General features: G+C 38.8%; 1 protein-coding gene and 1 non-coding gene across 6 annotated transcripts in view; both read left to right on the forward strand.

The window, feature by feature from the left end:
- Window positions 1–19,586, forward strand: part of Pcsk5 (proprotein convertase subtilisin/kexin type 5) — a 394,004-nt gene that overhangs the window by 209,493 nt on the left and 164,925 nt on the right. For all 5 annotated transcript variants that reach the window (XM_070035766.1, XM_070035767.1, XM_070035769.1 and 2 more), the window contains exon 10: window positions 9,897–10,000. In XM_070035766.1, coding sequence (XP_069891867.1) covers window positions 9,897–10,000 — 104 coding nt within the window. The remainder of the gene's footprint in view (window positions 1–9,896; window positions 10,001–19,586) is intronic.
- Window positions 15,601–15,759, forward strand: LOC138837047 (U1 spliceosomal RNA). Its single transcript, XR_011375148.1, has one exon. It is a non-coding gene; the product is annotated as a U1 spliceosomal RNA (small nuclear RNA).

A 19,586-nucleotide genomic window follows, 5' to 3' on the forward strand; every position in this document is an offset into this window, starting at 1 on the left:
TGTTGTTTGGGCCTGTGGTAAAATATTATATCATGGCAAGAGCATATGATAGAGCAAAGTGCTAACTTCATGACCAGGAAGGAGATAGAGAAGAGCGGAAGAGAGGGAAACTAGGATCTGATACTGTTATTTAAGGCACACCCCAGTGACCTAGGATCCTCTCATTAAGCCCCACCCATCAAAGGTTTTCAGCACTTCCCCATAGTGCCACCTTGTGGCCCAGGCCATTAGCACAGAAACCTCTAAGGACCTTCAAGATTGAAATGACAGCCCTCTCCAAGCACACACTTAACTCAAGCCTGCCAATGAAGGGTGGCACGATGAACAAAATCCCAGTCAAATTCCAAAAATCCTGCCACAACATGATTGAAAGTGAGGTGGTAAGTGAAGAGAGGCTCATTTCCTCCACATGCTTCACAGTAGAGGCTCAAACCTGTCCCTTCCATCAGGACTTGCCTGACTTCCCGTTCCTGCATAGTGCTGATCCTGGAGAGTCTCACTTCAGCTTCCTTGCCTCCCAATCATGGGAATCTGAGCCAGACCAATACGCTTTACATACTTTATTTTGTAACTGAAGGTAGTAGCAATAGCTGCCTGACAGGATTTTCCTGAGGCATGAATGAAGTAATGGACGTAGAATACCCTTCACAGTATGCCTGCCTATACCGTGAGCATTCTAGGCATAGCACCCATCACTGTAATTTGGTAGGTATTTCCACGAGGAAATGCATTCAGTGGCAAGAAAGTGTAGCTCATATAACATGAAATCCACCATCCAATATTGGTTTTGAAGCTTGTAGCTGCCAAGACCAAAATGGACCATATTTCCTGGTGTCTTTTTTCCGTGGGTACTGGAGTTCTGCATTCCATGTGAAAACAGGAAGAAAAGAAAGATGTGAGTTCAGCACTGCCTATAGTGGGAAAGTAATCGGCTCTCAGGAGGAATACTCCATAGCCTTAAGTGTTATTAGTCAGAAGGATATTTTTCTTGTGTACCTCTAAAGAAAGGCGTACTTTTGTCATTATAATATGCATAATAGAGGAAGCCAGTAGAAAAGAAATTTAAAAATTACCTTCTTTATTCCAACCTCAGCAGTATAGAATGTTTTTTAATACCCCCAAGCATTTTATACTAGATTTCTATTCGTGTTTGTCTTTTCCTCTATGGGCACAGTGTATAGTTTAAAAATAATTATTTTGCTGCTATTGATGTCTGATCATTAGAAAGACTGCCAGGAATTAGTCTCATAAGCCAGGAGTTTGGAAAATAGGTACAACAACATTTATTTCGCATTCTAGAATCGAAAATGCTTAGTAATTTTCAATAACACTTAAGACTGAAACCTGAAGACTGAAAAACCATATATATATATATATATACTTCTGCTAGCTTGTGCCAATTTATTATTTAAATCCAGGATATTTAGCAGAACAAATGGGAGGGAAAAGTTGTAAGGTAACTTAGAATAATAACAGATCCATAGTGTCTAAGTGAGTGAGAGAGTCCCTTCTTCTTCATGACTGAGGTCCACCACCATAAGTAATAATAACAATATGAACAGATATAGTTAGTTACTTCATTGCCTGTCAAAGGATTTAGGTAGCTTTATTTTTTTCTTCAGTACTGGGGGCTTGCTGCCTGCCTGTTGGACAAGTGATCTACCAGTTGAGCTACATCTCCTGTCCTCTGCAAAGATTTTCTAAAATTCCATCTTCTTAAAGTTCCATCTTACCCACTTCTAGGTATTCTCCATCCCTGTCGACATTGGTCTTTTTTTTTTCATTAGTGCATTACTGCTTGACTACATTTGCTAGACAGGTGTTCTACCACCTGAGCCACATATCCTAAGTCCTTTGTTTGCCTGAACCTTCTTGGCTGTCGATTCTATCTTCCCAGTATCTGGAATTAGAGGCATACACATTGTGCCCAGCTTGTTTATCTGAGATACATTCTCATTAATTTTGCCTCGGCTGTCCTCAAACCATGATCCTACTCTCTTCCTCCACAGTAGCTGGGATTACAGGTATATGCCACTAACTTCTAGTGGTAGCCCTTCAAGTCTTTGAATTGTATATGAGTATCCGAAGTATTTTTATTCAATTAATGAATAAGAATGCTTGCAGTGTTTGTTCTGATCTAAACCAGCGTTTTTTGTTTTTTGTTTTTTATCATTCTCTACAACAGCAGCGGCCAGCTCATCTCCCAGAGCAGATCACCCACAAATAGAAGGCATTTGTAACCACTGGATAGTTCATTCCCAGCTAGACAGATTGCTACCTATCCCTTGGTTTTATTAAAACAGATCTCCTTGAATAGATCTCTGAATAGAATGAGCCAAGGTACCGGTGGCTCACACCTGTACTCCTAGCTACTCAGAAGGCTCAAATCTGAGTATCACAGTTCAAAACCAGCCCAGGCAGCAAAGTCTGTGAGACTCATCTCTAATTAACCACCAGAAAACCAGACGTGGCGCTGTGGCTCAAGTGGTAGAGCCTTGAGTCGAAGAGCTCAGGGACAGCGCCCAGGCCCAGAATTCAAGCCCCACAACTGACCAAAACAAAGAGAATGTGCCAAGGTGCCAAATATGCCATTTTGTTATGTGTTAGTGAAACTAAAAATAGATTTTAAAAAATTTAAGAATACCAAAAAAATTGTTAAACTAAACGAATATATCAAATGCTAAGTTAAATTCAGAAATTACTAGTCCCTGGGAATTCTCCTGATATGGTAGGTCATTAACATTAATTATAGTGACCACTGTTTTTAAAAACTTACCACATGTTAGGGACTTTATATTCATCATTTTCTATAAATTTTGTAATTACACTGCCAAGTCAATGTTCATCTCCACATTACAGAAGGGGAAAGAGGCACAGTTATTACACAAATTAGTGAATTGTCTGGTGTTTTAGAGCTAGAAAACATGGCATGACTTTCTCTTGATTTCCTGCACAATGGGGAACATCTGACCCATGGTTTCATGGGGCACGTGACCCACCCCCAAAATCATATGGCACTTGATGGGATAGATATATATATATACCCCTGCTATGTTGCGATGCATCTCTACATATACTGATAATTCTGCTTGACCCATGAATGACATCATAAGTATCTACATGACACTTGGCACTAAAATAGCTTATCTACCTTGCTTCAGGTAATTGGAGTCTATGTTATTATTATTACTGTTCTCATTATTATTGTTAGTCATGGGGCTTGAACTCAGGGCCTGGGCATTGCCCCTCAGCTCTTTTATTCAAGGCTAGCACTCTACCACCTTGAGCCACAGCTCCACTTCTGATTTTTGAGTGGGTGATGGGAGATTAGTCTCAACAGAGACTTTTCTGTCCAGGCTAGCATGGAACCATGCTCCTCAGATCTTAGCCTCCTACGTAGCTAGGATTATAGGTGTGAGCCACCAGCACGTAGCTTATATTATTATTTCCATACAACAAGTTTGAAAGAGAAATAATGGGGCTGCTATATCTTCTTGCATGACTCAGCTTGTTAACTTTGAATTACTTATTACCTGGTGCTATATCCAGGATGATAAGATATCATTTTGGGGAAGGGACTGTGTATGACCAAACCTTCCATTCAAACTAAGTAGGGTAAGTTCAGAGACGCAAGTCCTGTTTGTCTCATGTTCTGGATGCCAGAAATTTTAAAGTCTGTGGCCTGAAAAATTGAGGACTAGACATAAATCCAGGATTCTATGTTCGCTAAAGAGATGAGGTCCAGAATAACTAGGACTTTGTCCCCATGCACACAGCCTGTGCCTTGTATAGCCATTTTTTAGTTTTCTTTGTGTAAGAGCTCAAGGACGCCATTATTGAATGGACAAAAATATATCTTTGCAGGAACTGGTTTAGATGGCAGAGCACCTACCTGCAGTGATAAGCCAGAATTTGCAAGGGGTAAAGTTCACTTTAGTTTAAATGACTTAACTTGCTCTTGTCCACTAGGGACATCTTTGCCTAAGTGTGTTTTAAGAATCGGCTTCCTTTCCCTTTGTTTTGAGTTCACTCATACAATCAGAGCCAGCTTTCCCAAGAGAGTGAAATAAAAATTGAGTGTGGGTAGTTCTGCACCATTGTTTTGCTTTTTCTTTCATCTTCTCTGCTTTGGTTCAGGTGTGAGTGGGCATCCAGGGGATTCCAAGCCAAGCTGTGTTTCTAAATCTTGGGCTATTCATAATTGTGTTTTCAGCAATCACCAGCAACTTCTGAATTATAGTAGAACACATACCAACAATGCCCCAGGAGGGGCTCATCCTCCTTGCCGAGTGACCCCTTTCACAGACTTCCCTAGCTTGCAAAACAATATTGGTTCCTTTTCCTGAGTGCTCTGTGTATCCTATTCTTGAGTTATCATTGCCATGTACTGGCAGCAATCAGAATGTAATGTTTTTACCAATCTCAGCTTTAAGCACTCTATGCTTCATCTTCATCTACTTCCCGATAAATCCATTCCTATAATGACCAATTTTCTTCAGCACGAGAAGGACATTAATTTTCTGGCTACTTATTCCCATTTCTGTTTCATGCACTTTCTAAGAAAGATGAAAAGAGACCAAGTTTGTCTTGGATTGTTGTTTTATTCAGCAAGTTGCTACACTGGGATGATTTCTGATTGGTCATGCAGTTTCCCCCATTGATCTGGGTAATAAACTTCGTCATTTCGTTAGCTAGAATCACACTTGTACATTAAAAAAAAGATAAGCCCATAAAGTTAAAGAGGTTTTATTATCTGCATTAGCTCCTCGTTTTTTTTATAAATTCTTCTGGGATGTGTCTACTGTCCATTTTATGAGTTAACCACTGCATTGCATATTATAGATTCTTTGAGATAGTGGGAGTCCTTTTTTCCTCTTCAATAAATGCAGTTGCCCAAGATTTCAAATTGGCCCTTGGTTTCAAGTACCCGCAAGTGCAGGCCACTTCTAATACACCCTTAGAGAATTACCTGGAAGAACTCTTGGCGATGGCTTTTATTTTTTCTCTTTTTCAATCTAAGTGCTAGCAATTTCACTTAGAAGCTTAGTAAGAAGCACTTGGGGTTCATTCTACTTCTTCTCAATCTCATGTGAGGCCCATGAAATACGTTGAACAGGAATGCAAAAGCCTGAGGCCGTGGTCATGTTGCTGTTCCCTTCTTGTAATTGACAACTAGAAGTGTTCGCGGATAGATCCAGCTGACTCTCTAAGAAGAATTGACCTCACCAGGCTGGTAGTCACATCTAACTGTGGCCATGGCTAAGAAGGCAACCAATTCACATCAATGATGGCATAAAATAATGTAATCATACTGGGTGGCTCACGCCTATAATCCTAGCCACTCAAGAGGCTGAGGTCTGTGGATCCCAGTTCACAGACAGCCCAGGCAGGAAAGGCCATGAGACTCTTATCTGCAGTTAACCTCTGAGAAAGCTGAAAGTAGAGCCATGACTCAAGTGGTAGAGTGCCAGTGTGGAGCCCCACCCCCCAAAAAACTAAGGGACAGTACCAAGTCCCAGAGTTCAAGTCAGCATAATAATACTAGTAGTAATAGTAGTAGTAGCAGCAGCAGCAGCATTAGCAGCAGCAGCAGCAGTTGTAGTAGTAGTAGTAGCAGTAGTAGTAATGGTAATGATGATGGAATCTTGCTATGATAGAGTGCATATTTAAAGTACAGTCTAGAGATAGGATTTTCCTGGCATGGTATTTTTTTCTCTTTGCATAGAATATACAGAAGTTAGTTAGGCCTTTCAGAAACCGCTAAACAAATCGACTCAAGAATCTTTCGAATAGTGTGGTAAAAATCAAGAGTGAGTTGAGAAAACAGTGTGTATGCACAGATGATGCACCCGTGAGACCACGCGGTGCCAAGCATGACCCCCTGCTCCCCCGTGTGTGAGAACGGCCAGAGAAGCCAGAGTCTGTATGTCTTAGGAGCACTTTTGTGGATTCACCCTGGAACGAACCCGAGGTCGTGAGCCGTAGCACAGGTTTTGCAGTTCAGCCCAGTTGGTTTCCATTCTTGTTCCCTGTGTTTGTTCCTGACTCTGGGTAACTCAGTGCTTCGGTTCTGTTTCTGGGAAATGAACACAAGTGAGACTGTATCCTACATTGTATAATTTTAAGATTAACCAGTAATATTACATGGAAAGCATGCAGTGCTGGACCCTGGCAAGGGCTGCTCACTAAGGGTTGGTCAATAAAAGATGATAACCTTCATTACCGGGAAAGGTTACGTCTACAGAACTCTCCAGAAAGTCATGTTCATTTCACTGCCTTGAAAGGTCATCAAACAGCTACTCAGATCATGAAGGTCTTTAGAAACATTACACTTTCTTGTTTTGCATATTATTGAAAGCGAATGGTAAATAATTCCAGGAAGAAACCCCCACATGGGTATTATGGGGAGATGCTCAGCAGCCTCAGGAGTGAGTCTTCTTTGACTCCTGTTTTCTAGATCTGTGAGTGTTTGTCCCTTTCTCATCATTGCTTTGCCAATGTCTCAGTGCTCAATCTTCCTGTTCTTAAACATGAGGTGTTCTGAGATGAGTAGAGCACGGGTGCACGGCTTTTATTCTATATGGGGAATGGGTCAGAAGGGTCCTTCCTGTGTTGCTGTTGTGCATTTGTTAAACCATAGATATACTGTACCACCCACAGGACACTCACTTAGCTTTTCCTCTCTGCTCTGCGCCGGGTACCATTGCCAGGGACTTCTATTACCATCTCTGATAGTTTGACTCAGTCTTCACCTCTGAGTCATTCCTGTGAGCATAAATGCAAATATAAACCACAATGTAAACTAAAGTATTTCATAAACAAGAGTCTACTGGGCTGCCCATGATTACTAAACCAGAATTTCTTCCAAAATTAACTTATAACTTGTTTCCTGAGCTCATTTGTTTCCTTCCCACGAATAAAAATGATACTTATTCCAAATCTATTAGCTTCCCATTTTTTCTTCCCTATTTATTTTGATGAAATTCAGGACATTTTAATTAGAGCATTTCCCAAGTTGTATGCATTATCAGATAGCCAAACACTGCCTTCCATCCACACCTAATTCCAACTTCCTGATGCTGATTATTCCTTCTTAACTACCTGCTGTCTAAGAACTAGCCTTTGTAACTTAGCATGAGAATAAGTAACTCCTTTCCTCAGGCTGACTGGCTGAATATGCCAGAATCTAGCTGGCAAAAAGTACAGGAAAATGGTCCCTATTCTGGTAGTCTGATACTTTGGCATCACTAAGATTCTCTAGGGAAAATGGTATGTTTCAATGCCCCAAATCCAATGGTAGGTGGATGTTTCTGAAAGTATTTTGCCTTGGAAATAGACAGCCTGGAATCCTTTTCACCTTGAAGGGCATGGTTTAAAATATAAAAGTTATAACTGGGTTATTTTAAATTACTAGGTTGCTTTATTAGACATATATGTTTAATCTATATGCTTTTTTGCTGTCCTGCTGTTCTCTCATTGCAAAAATTACAGTATGTGTTTTCTTTTGGAAAGATTCTGCCATACCATAAATATGTAGCAGGAATTTCTTTCCAAGTTAAATTGTGTGTGTGTGTGTGCGTGTGTGTGCGTGTGTGTGTGTGTGTGTGTGTGTGTGTGTGTGTGTGTGTGATTGTTTTTGCCCTTTACCCAAGTAATGTAATAGGGAAGAGAATGGATATAGATATCACATCTTAGTCAAATGCAGCATCTAATGCTGAAACCACTATTTAGAATTACCCTGGCTCATTTCCTTTACATGGAGTGTACAGGACTATCATTTGAATTCAAGCTTAGTCTGCAAAGGGCCAAATCATGCCATTTGTTTCCTTCCTTGTGGTAACTATCACCTACTTTTGTCCCTTCCTTGAGAGCTGCATGCCTTATAAGCTTCTAAAATTAAGTCTTAATAAATGTTATATTCCAGCAAAATGAAAAGTCTGTTTTGAGCTTCTTGAATGTTAAGTTCTTTTGCTGATGAAACCTTAAAAATTAGTCTGGATCCAAGTCTTAACCCCTTTGCAAAATTTAAAAAATGGTCATTCTCACTTTCCATTCATGTTTTGGCATGAGAGCATGACAAACTATCAGAAACAAATAGTGCTTTCCTTTTCCCTGTGTTCTTCATATCCAAGACACAAAATAAGAGTAGCAGCTCTTACTTTACAAAAGTATGTGCTATCACTTCTTAATAACTTATCATACACCAGCACTAGGGTTAAGTAACCAGCATCCCTTTAGTGATTGGATCAGTTCAGTGAAGAGGATATGAATATTCACACTTTACATGAGGAAATTTTTTTAAAAGGAAGAGTCATCTGTTCTGGCCACAGAGTTTCTCTCTCTCTCTCTCTCTCTCTCTCTCTCTCTCTCTCTCTCTCTCTCTCTCTCTCTCTCTCTCTCTCTCTCTCTCTCTCTCTCTCTCTCTCTCTCTCTCTCTCTCGGAGGCCATCCTTGTGTGGATACTGCAACTTCACCCTCTCATCCTAGATTTCATTAGAGGAAAACTGTAGTATGAAATGAAGCAATGCATCGACTTCACCATTATAGCTCAGCTGCAAGTAAAATAATTTTTTTTCTATGTAGTGACTTACACCTGTAATCCCAGCTACTCAGAAGGTGGAGATAGGATTGTGGTTGGAGAGTTCTCAACCTTCTCTTAAAAAAATAAACTAAGGCAAAAGGGTGTGGCTCAAATGGCAGAGCATATGCCTAATAATAACCACAAGGCTCTGAGTCTAATACGCATTATTGGGGGAAAAAAAAGTTAAAATGGTAATTTTGTCCTCTCTCCTCTGAAATGTTGTGCTCCATCCGATAAAAAGTTCTGGAATGAAGGTGGGCCAGGTGGCTCACATCTATAATCATACCTATTCAGGACGGTGAGATCTGAGGATTGTGGTTCAAAGCCAGCATGGGCAGCAAAGTTCATTAGTCTGTGATCTCCAATGATCACCAACACAATGAGAAGAGGACCTGTGGCTCACGTGTTAGAGTGCCAGCCTTGAGCCCAGAAGATTAAAGACAGCACTCAGGCCCTGAATTGAAGGTGGTCAATGAGAAACAACAACAAAACAATAACTATATAGACTGTGTGGTAATTACTATCACAATTTTTATTAAGTAAAAGATTGTCTTGAGGAGCTTCATATGCATACAGTGGCGCAAATATCTTCTAGCTACATCTATTCTTTAAGAAAGAACTAATGTATATGTGTATTGAGATTCATAAGGTGTATCCCGGATAGCTGGTACCTTGTACTCTTTAATGCTAATGAATCACTAGAACTAGAGATAAAGGAATTTAGTACCTCAACCACTTAGAACAAACCAAGGATAATCTCTGTGCACAACTTGGGAACAACTTTGAGATATGTCCCTTAAACAGCACTCAAGATGAGGGCTTGGTTTCCATTGACATTTTTCCATATCCTACCTATACTTGTGCAGAAGGTGAAATAAACCTTGCTAGTTGGGCTGGTAAGTCACATGTTCATTGCCTAGCTGTATGACTGAACAGGAGCCCTTCCATTCTGTCAGTGGCTTCCTGTCAGTTTCCAAGGACGATACAAACTTTTCCACAAAGGACAACAGTGCCACAGTTGAGGAAACTGGAAATCCTCACCCTTAAAAGAAAAGAAAATACCAACAACTTCCAATATATGATTTCTTCAAGGTAGAGGTTTACATTTTCTATTCTCCCAAAGACGAATGTCACTTGTCCACGTTGAGAACAAGAGCAGCATTTGGCATTTGGTTATCCCAAACCCAAATCTCTGACCCTTTGTTTTTAGTACTTTGCCATTTTGATTTTGCTTTTTGATTTGCTTGTGACTCTCTGCTTCCCCCATCTTTTTTCTTTTTTTTGGTACAATGATTCTTACCTTGTCTTTCCCCAGTCCGTTTCTGACCTGGAGAGACGTACAGCATGTTATTGTCAGGACTTCCCGTGCGGGACATTTGAACGCTAATGACTGGAAAACCAATGCTGCTGGTTTTAAGGGTGAGAACTTCTTTCCTATTCTGTCACAGGCAAAAGATTTTTTTTTATTTTTCCTCCCATTTCAAATGGAGAACAGGAAACACAAACTCTCAAATGCAACATGCAAGTTTGTCCTCACACATGAGCTGTCCATGAAACTAAAGGCAGATGGATACTTTTTCGAAATTAAAAGAGCATATATCAAGGCAGATTTCTTTGGCTTCCCACAAAATTAGATCAATTTTTTTAAAAAGAAAAAAGATAAACCAAGCTGTAAGTAGAGTCAGCTGATGGGGACCCTTTAATTCATTAATTAGTTCGCTGTTATTGCTTATCTGAGTGGTGTTTATAAGCATGTATTTTAGAATTCCTCACCTTCTATAGTGATTATTTCTACTTAAATAATAACTAATGTGTTTCCATATGTAGGTATAGATGTATAATATTGTTCAGTCAAGTGTAGCACTAGCATGGTATGCATTCTATAAATTTTGGTTCTAAAGTTACACAGAAGGATAGCTCCCAGAAGTGTTACTGTGTGCAAATCAAAAGTTTTTGTAAGTTTTGTAATGTGAGTCTTTATGACATTATACGCAACACAGAACACATGCTGAATATTTTTCCCAGGGCTGATATGGATTCTGTATCTCTCCAGCAGTGTTATTAACAGTAGCCGTTACGCTTATTGCTGTAGATGATATATGTTGTAATAAAAAGAAAGTAATTATACAAAGCTGTTATTTATATAGAGCATTCCAAAGATTAAATGTTTAACTCAAATTACATATAACCTAGATTTTAATCTATTAAGTGATAACAAAGACTCCGTTTTATTATGTTTATACTATATACTTATACTTACAGATTATTTTATTTCCATATGGGTAAAATAACACTGTCCTGTGGCATCAAGAATATCTACTCATAAATTGAGACTCTGATAGTCAGAACATCAGTAACAAGCTAAATAATCCCAAAAATTTAATTTAGGGGCCCTTGTTACCCCAGTGTAAACATTTTAGGGGCCTAAAAACATTTAAGTATTTATTATATCATACATTTAATCTTAATATAGCCTTTGGAAGTTATATGTAAATATTATTCCACTGTGTGTATGTAATATATGTGTATGTAATATATGTGCTTCTTTGTATGTGTGTATGTATATGTATACATATACATATATATTTGATGGTACTAGGGTTTGAACTCAGTGCTATGTTTGCTAAGCAGGTACTCTACTACTTGAGCCATGCCTGCAGCCCAAGAATATATACTCAAAGTTTATTTGCAAATAGCTTGTCATAGGCTCTTGCTTACCAGAACTTATAAATATCTCAGACAACCATCACCACATAATAATTATTGGATTTATGTTTTTCACTGAAGACTTCACTTGGTTCTTTAGACGAACAGTATCCCTCTGCTTTACAGAATTATCATATGCCTTTTCTATACTGAAAACCTTAACTATATAATGAAATCATGTTCAAAGAGATTTTTTTGATCTAAAAGTTTTAAATACCTATTGGAATCCCTAATCCTAAATTCAGACAGTCCCCACATTGCAGTTGTATGGGCTGTATCAAATTATTTAAAATATCAGCTCCTCAAAAAAAATATCCAGACTATGTCCCATATGTGTATTTTGTTTCAGTTAGCTTCCAATTCCAGCAAAACTCCTACAATATAAATCCACAACACTCTGGGGACTGCAAGGGCTGACCATTTAACCTTGGCTTGTTCAAGGCTGGGTTAAACTTCTTAGTGGAAGGTTCATAGACTAAGTACATTGACCTCCATGAAGCTGATGAATCAGCTTTAACCCAAATAAAAGTCTTAGTTTTACTTATTCCTTTTTGGCAACTTAAAAAGAGCAAATGGTTCTAATAAAACATTCAGCTCTTTGGAAAAAAAAAAAAAAAACTCTGTTGGTTTTGGAGAGAGAGGAATCAAGAGGATTTAGACGAAATCACCAGACTCAAGCCGAAATCTGAATGGGGTTGTGCACTGCTTCTGGAGGAAATCGTATTTTACTATTGCACGTGGCAATATTTAGTATAATATTTCACTCTTCTCTTAGATGGCTGCCAAGAGTAACAATTAAAGTTCACTTTTTCACAGATGAGTTACTCTGAATGGTCTGCACTCCCAGTGGAATTGTTTTGTAATTTTGTTGATGGCAAGCCCTATATTTCATCCAAACATAATCATCATAAGATGGATATATTTTTTTAAAAAGTTCTTTTTTTTTCCCCCTACTCGAAACATTACCATCACTTCCCAAGTGTCCCACAAATAAAAGTGATTGCTGTGGAACCTTGCAGGAAAATGCATGTGCTTCGGGAAAATGCATGTGCTTCCCTAGGGGGAAAAAATAAAATAAAATAAAAACAAAAAGAACTCGTGTTTTAGAGATGGTTCATGCAGCAAGAGCTCAGGAAGAACTTGTCCCTTCGCTTAGATGGCTTTTGCAGGCCTAACAGCAGGAATCCACGGTGCACTTGCTCTTAGAAGAAAGCGGAAGTTGCCTGCCAATGGAAAGCTATGGCAACCATCATACTCACTGTGTGTCACCAGCTCATTAATACTGAGTGAAATGCATGCACGAAATGAATTCAGAAACACCTGTGCTGCCTAGGCTTGCTTTTGTATTCTGTAGTTGAACGATGGGCTTAAAGAGCGGTGAGTTTTGTGGGGTTTTTAATGAGAGAAATTTCACAAATTGCTCAATAGATAGCTCTTCAGGATAGGGACATTATTGTGTGTCTGAATTTCTTGCTCATTAGGGAAACAGAAACTTCTCCAGAGTCGCAATCTATTCTGTTTAGGGGTTGGATATCAGTAGACTTAATTGTCGTTTTAAAAACCAACACCTTGAGGGAATAGCAGTACTTTCCTACATTTCTTTCGGCATACCCGTGCCATATGCCTCCTAGACAGATAGCAGAGCTAGATGAGATATGAAGTAGAGAATTTGAAGTTTTTTAGAAGCCGGACTTGATCCACCCTCAACCCAAGGGTGTTATAGATCTGGAATATGACAGCAGTCCAATGGACAAGTTATTGTTCAGCCCAGGAGGTCGGTGCAGCACTAAAGCACGAGTCTCTGCCAGCGTATCTCTGTGTTTCCTTGAGTTGCACACCAGATGATTTTGCTACTCCATTCCCTTTATTCTCTGCAGATGACTGCCATAGAGAGATTAGCTCCTGGTGAAGAATGCCTTCATGAAGGAAGCTAAAGTCAACTTTCTTATGTTTTTTTTAACAATTTTAATTGAAAAATTAAGATTATTCTACTCTGCTGCTGTGTATATAATAATAATAATTTATTACATAATGAAAATATCTTCTACAGAGTAGGTTTTCAGATTTTAAACATTAGCCAAGAAATACACACTCATGGATTTACCTTGTTCATTTCATTTACCTTTTTCATCTTGTGAATACAGTATTATAGATAAATGTCAGGTGACATGTTTTGATTTCACACCTTCTCCAGAGACAGATCCCTTAAAAAATAATAATAAATGGAATAAATATGCACCTAAGAAAGAATCTACTTGAAAGTGTGAAAGAGGGCAGGACAATTATTTGTTTTATACCTGATAAGCAGATGTTAAGTTTTGCCACTGAAGAATTAAAATCCAAATTCCAGTATTTTGCTAGTGACCAACGTTTGCAATGCCAGGAGATGTATTTGGCGTTAAACTGTCTTGGACTTTATCAGGATTATTTATGCTCTCCCTTGACCCCTTCCCTTTCCTCTTTCTGAGAAGTGTTTTCAGTTTTGTTTGGTTTTGTCTTGTCTCTTCTTTTTCATTCTCCACGTGTTCCTTCACATGGACCAGGCAGCCATAGAAGTGAGTGCTTTTGCCATCTGGGTAATTTTCTTCAGGGAATTTAGTTTATTGCTGTCTCAGTATGTATTAGTTGGTGAAGCACTTCCTGGGCCCACTACGTGTTGAATGCACCCTGACTGTGGAAGCAGAGCTTGTGCACCATGGCAGTGCCTGATCCAATCTTTTGTGGTAGACTGGCACCCAAAAATAGAAAAATCATGTAAGTACCATGCTGGGGAGCATGACTGGCACATGGGAATGGCGCAGTGAAATGAACTATCATATGACAAACTCCGTGAAGGTGGTCACTTCGGGCCCATTGCTTATCATAGCACTATCCAAGCACACAGCCCAAGTGTAAGAGTGAATGAATGAATGAATGTAAATGACCTTAATTTAAATGTACACCAGGATATGTAGGAAAGAAGATGCACAAATTCTAAAAAGCACAGATGAATACTACCTTGACTAAATGCAAATTAAAAAAAAATCTTCTGTGGTGTAATTTGCATGAAGAAAAGAAATTTACACACCGCTGTTTTTATGGTTCAGCCTCAACGCCCACAGTGCTTCCGGTCATGAGACAGAAATGCTGATAATCTTCCTTTTCTAATATTTAACCCCATGTCAGCAGCAAAAGGCATCTCGGACAGAGAATACCTGCGCTGTCTGAGATGCATGTACTTTGACCATATACATTTTGACCTGATGTGTTTGGGCATACAGATATGCAGGCCAGGGAACCATCCTGAAGATACTAATCCAAGACTCCGTTATCGTCTGTGGCTTCCATTATTTCTGGGAGAAGTTAGCTTTTCACTTCCTCCCTTCCACTGCTTTAATCTAAGGAAAGCCTCGCTGCCATTCTTCCCCAGCCCCAGGCCCCAGTTCCCAGGCTGTGCAGCCTGATTCCTCTCCCTGCACTCTGAGCTGAGGTTGGAGTGTGCAGCTGTGGTTATTATAGGATATATGCTTGCTGCTGTTCCAGCTTTTGCTCACAGTATGTGTATTTGGTTCTTCTGTGACTGTATACAGTTAAACTCTCTTACATCTAGGAATAGGAATAGATGTCCGATAATAAATTAGGACCTTCTGTCATCTTTACTAGGCGAAAGAATGAAAAAAATGTCATTAAAATTAAAAAAACAAAAAGCAACTAAAGTGAGCGGATTTACCACATCTTCCATTTCCCTGTCCCCCCAGGCTGTGTGAGTCTCTTCTTTTTTCCCACATCATGTTGCTGACACCTCCTCCAGCACTACTCACTCTGTCTTTCACCACAACGAAACTACTAGTTTTTCTTTAATTTTCAACTGTTTACCTACCGTACAAAACAGTGGACATAACGTCATTTCTTGGCCACAAGAAATGACATAACATTTATGGCTTCCACTTGCCATCCTTTTCTCTCCACTGGTAGGGTTGGTCATGTTAAAATGTTTCAATACAGTTTGAAATCCCTACCCATCTTTCTTTCCGTTTGTAACATTTACTGAAAAGAATGTCAAGTGTCGGAACCATTAAGCATGCCATGTGTCCAGCTCTGTCACCTAGCATGTGAAGTCGCTATTGGTCGCTGTGATGATGGGTACCTCATGTTTGGTGCATAATGCTTTAATTGTTCATTAATTCACCCATATTTTTTTTTGAAGAATGGTTGAAGGGAAATAGTATTCATTTGCTCAGTGTCAGAGATGGGATTAAAATCAGATGCTTGATTCCAGTCCCAGTGTATTTGTAAAACTAAGGCACTGGTTACTTGGATAAAGATAAGGCAACATACTTACCTGGCAGAGGAGACACCAGGGTGGCGAAGGTGGTTTTTCCCAGGGCGAGGTTTATCCACTAGACTCCGGATATGCTGGCCCTTGCGATTTCCCCAAATGCAGGAAACGCTACTGCCTCATTTGTGGGAGTGGGGGACTGCGTTCTCCCCTGAAAAAAGAACAAGCGATAGAGAAAGAGATTCATACACGATTCTTCCCGGTAAAATTTGTTTTTTGGAAATGCCACCTGATTTTTTTCTCAAGATTTTATGATTTCTACTGTTGTGCTCTGTGAATTCATATTCAGCTTAGTGACTCAAATCTTTGCCCTCTTTATATTTGTTGAACATTATATCTATCTATCTATATCATTAGATAGATATATAACTTTACATATAGATAGATAGATGAACTTCTAGCTCATTTACCAAAAAGAGAGAGAGATTTGAATCAGATTATAATTTAAGGATTTTACCTTTATTCTTTATCGAAGGAATCATTTATCTAAACATCTCTCTAGATCCCCTGATCGGAAACTCTGTTTAATTTTTGCATCATCTCCAAAGGGTTTAGCAATTCCACCACGATGTTCAATTCATGCCCACTAATTATGGAATATTTAACATCATTGTTCACAATTGCTGATTTCTCCATCTGGTCTTGCACATTAAAAAAAAGAAGAAGAAGAAGAAGAAAGTAGTGTTAGATTTGTAAGATTCACATGGTCAGACCTGAGGCATGACCCACAGAATGCAAGGGAAGGGTTTCACACCTTACTGATGCATCTATACTAGATACAATGAGATAACTGGAGAGAATTATGGGAGTGGTTTTGTGGTTTTCTCACCAACTTAAGAACTCAGTGATATTTCCTATGGCCTTTGGGAAAGCCAATTAAGGATTTGTATCTTGGAGTTGGCAGAACATAGATAGCTAATACCAAACATAATGAAAAGGCTGAGTTGAGTGAGAAGTGCTTTGAAAATGAAAAATACCAAACATAAAAAGAGCCTTAAAAACTGGTGCCTGTACTATATAGTTCTAGCTCTTCAGGAGGCTGGGGTCTAGAACACCTCATTTCAAAGCCAGCCTGGGCAGAAAAGTCGGTGAGGGAAAAGTGGGGTAGAGGCATGTCGAGTAACAAAGTACCAGCGAACAAATAAGCTGAGAGAGTTTAAGGCTCTGTGTTCAACCCCAGCACTAAACAAAACAAAAACTAAGACGAATCTTAACATTACATTTTAATATTACACTCTGAAGTAAGAAAAGAAGTATAGAACTGCTGTGAATGAGAATGTTCTTTAGGGATTGTAAATGTATTCTATAGCCTTCAATGAGCTAGAAAAATATACAAAGGACTTTATAGTAAAATGGAAACTACTATGTCTTCAAACTTATCCCTCCTACAGTTGTATTAATGGTAATGCATCTACACTTAAATTTTGTTTTCCAACGTTTAAATACTGCTTTGGATTCAACCTATATCTTCCAAGTTGTAATTAATGTCTGTAGTCTAGTAAATAATGTCAGGAATCTGAAAGTATTTTGGCCTCCCAATATCCTATGATCTCTTTTGTCATTAGTCTATCCCTCAGGAATTTCTTTTTCTTTAGTGGTACTGGGATTTTTGAACTCATGACCTCTCTCATCCTTACAAGAACTCTACCACTTGAGTCATACCTCCATCCTTTGAGATATAGTTATTTTTAAAGTCGGGTCTTCGTACACTTTTTGGCCATGCTGTCTTTAGAGTACAATGTTCTTATCTCCACCTCCCGGGTGGGCAGGATGACAGACTTGAAGGTGAACCACTCTGACAACTTGTTCTTTAGGACAGGACCTTACTAACTTGCCTGCCACAGCTACTTCCCAAGGACTCGATACTTTTTAAAGTTCTTCTCTCAGCACATGAGTCTGGCTCTCTTTAAAAGCAGCAAATCTTGGTATTTTGTGATGACAGTTGATACGTTAGGCAAAGGTAAAAGTCGTTAAGCCTTAAGCCCAGCAATTTGTAGAGGGTTATCAGACCAGAGCCAATGTGTTTTTGCCTAAAAGTATGTTGTGACTAGAAAGTAATGAAGTGGATTTCTTTGAACCACTGATGATTGGATTTTAAATCCAGTTCCAAAATAAGATTTTAAAGGATTTAAACCAAGGCACAATCATGTCAGTATACTCCTCTTCCAGAGACTGTTTTGGAATTCAACACCATTTTCTTTTTTTTTTAATGTTTTTTATTGTGAGAATACTATACAGAGGAGGGGTTATAGTTACATGAGCAAGGTCATGAGTACATTTCTTATCAAGCATTATTGTTTCCTCCTTTGTTTTTCCCCTACCATCCCTTCCCTCCCATCTCCACAACTACACTCAACAACCATTTTCTTATTTGACGTTTATTATGTATTGAAAACAAAAACTCGCTCAGCACAGTGGTTCAGAGCATAAATGGTCTCTACCTTTGAGCAACCTGGGACTGAGCGAGTTTTATCAACAAATACACACTATACCTTGTCATCTCCTTACATTCTTAACCCAGTTACAACTTGGCATGCAACAAAAGGCACCATTTTAATTTAATGCTTGGTTTGGTGCATTTTTCAGAATACCATGAAGTAGTCATGACTACTACATCAAGAGATGGATTGTTGCCATCAATCTTAAAAAGATCTTTATTTTCCTTTCCTGTTCTTTACTTTTTTTCCCAGAAGCAACCGCTGATCTACTTTTCATCACTGCAGATTAGATTGAGGTTTTTGTGGGGGTTTTTGGTAGAGTCTTCTATAAGTAGAAATGTTTGACTCTGATCATTAGTACTTTTAGATACACTTATTCTATTCAGTATGTCCTTTTCATTGCTAAGTAGTATTCTACTTATGAATGTACCTTATATTATGACTGTACCTTACATTGTATACTCCCTCACATTGGCTTTCTTGTTTCTAGTTTGGGATTCTTTTGAGTCTTTATGTAGACTCATGTATCTTAGTAATATTTGATCTAGAAAAGAATCTCTCATTTTAAGCGAAGCCCTGGAGAATAGGGAACAATCCAGATTTCTAACCAGATACAGACTATTTCCAATGAGGCAAATAGTATGTGGAGAAATTGTTCAATGAAAGCAATGAGACCGTGATAGCTAGAGTGAAGTGAGCAACAGAAAGGACATTGTAAAGAATCTAGCACAGTTTTTCATGGCCAGGATTCACTTAGACAAAGCCCTTCACATCTATGCACCTTGCATGGTTCTCATCTAACATGTTTAGCTATTAGTTGGTTCAGTTTTTGTATAATAAAGCTGGAACATGTACAAAGAGCTATGGCCAGTAAAATGGTGTTGTGGCTTCAAAATGGTACTAGCCTATCATCACTATGTTGAAGTCACGTGTCTCTCATCTTTGTAGACTGTTGTCTCTAATTTGGATTCTTGGTTTTACTGTCATTCTTGTTGTTCTTGTCATACTGTCAGTGATTTTCATTGAGTCTACATAGATCATTAACATAGATCATTATATATATATATGTATTTAGAGAGAGAGAGAGAGAGAGAGAGAGAGATCGCAGTCAACAATAAATGAATTCAACTGTGTTTTTAAAAGGCATCATTTGCTAATCATTATGGCTTGTATTAATGTTATATATGTAACCTGATTAGTAGCATGAATAATTTAATGAAACAGTAAAAGGTATTTGAGAACTTTAGGGTTATCAAAAATTTGGGAATCAGAGCTTATTTCAAATAGTGTCCTAAGTTTTCAGGCAAACATTGCAGACTGTTGTTTTTCTTGGAGGTCTGAGAATGATAGCAGGGTGTTACTGCTGTAGTAAAAACCACACTAGGAGGCAAAGGGTTGAGAGACAGGGCCCAGAGGCCATGAAGTAGGGCAGGCGGGGTGTGATAAGGAAAGCAATTTAAAGGAAGCTGAAAGCGAAGCTACTTGAATCCTAGAGTCCAGAATTCCTATATGATTTGAAACTCATTTTAAAGGCACTGTAGTG

This window comes from Dipodomys merriami, unplaced genomic scaffold, assembly GCF_024711535.1.
Source record: "Dipodomys merriami isolate MVZ:Mamm:240054 unplaced genomic scaffold, mDipMer1.0.p SCAF_26, whole genome shotgun sequence".
Taxonomy (NCBI): Eukaryota; Metazoa; Chordata; class Mammalia; order Rodentia; family Heteromyidae; genus Dipodomys; species Dipodomys merriami.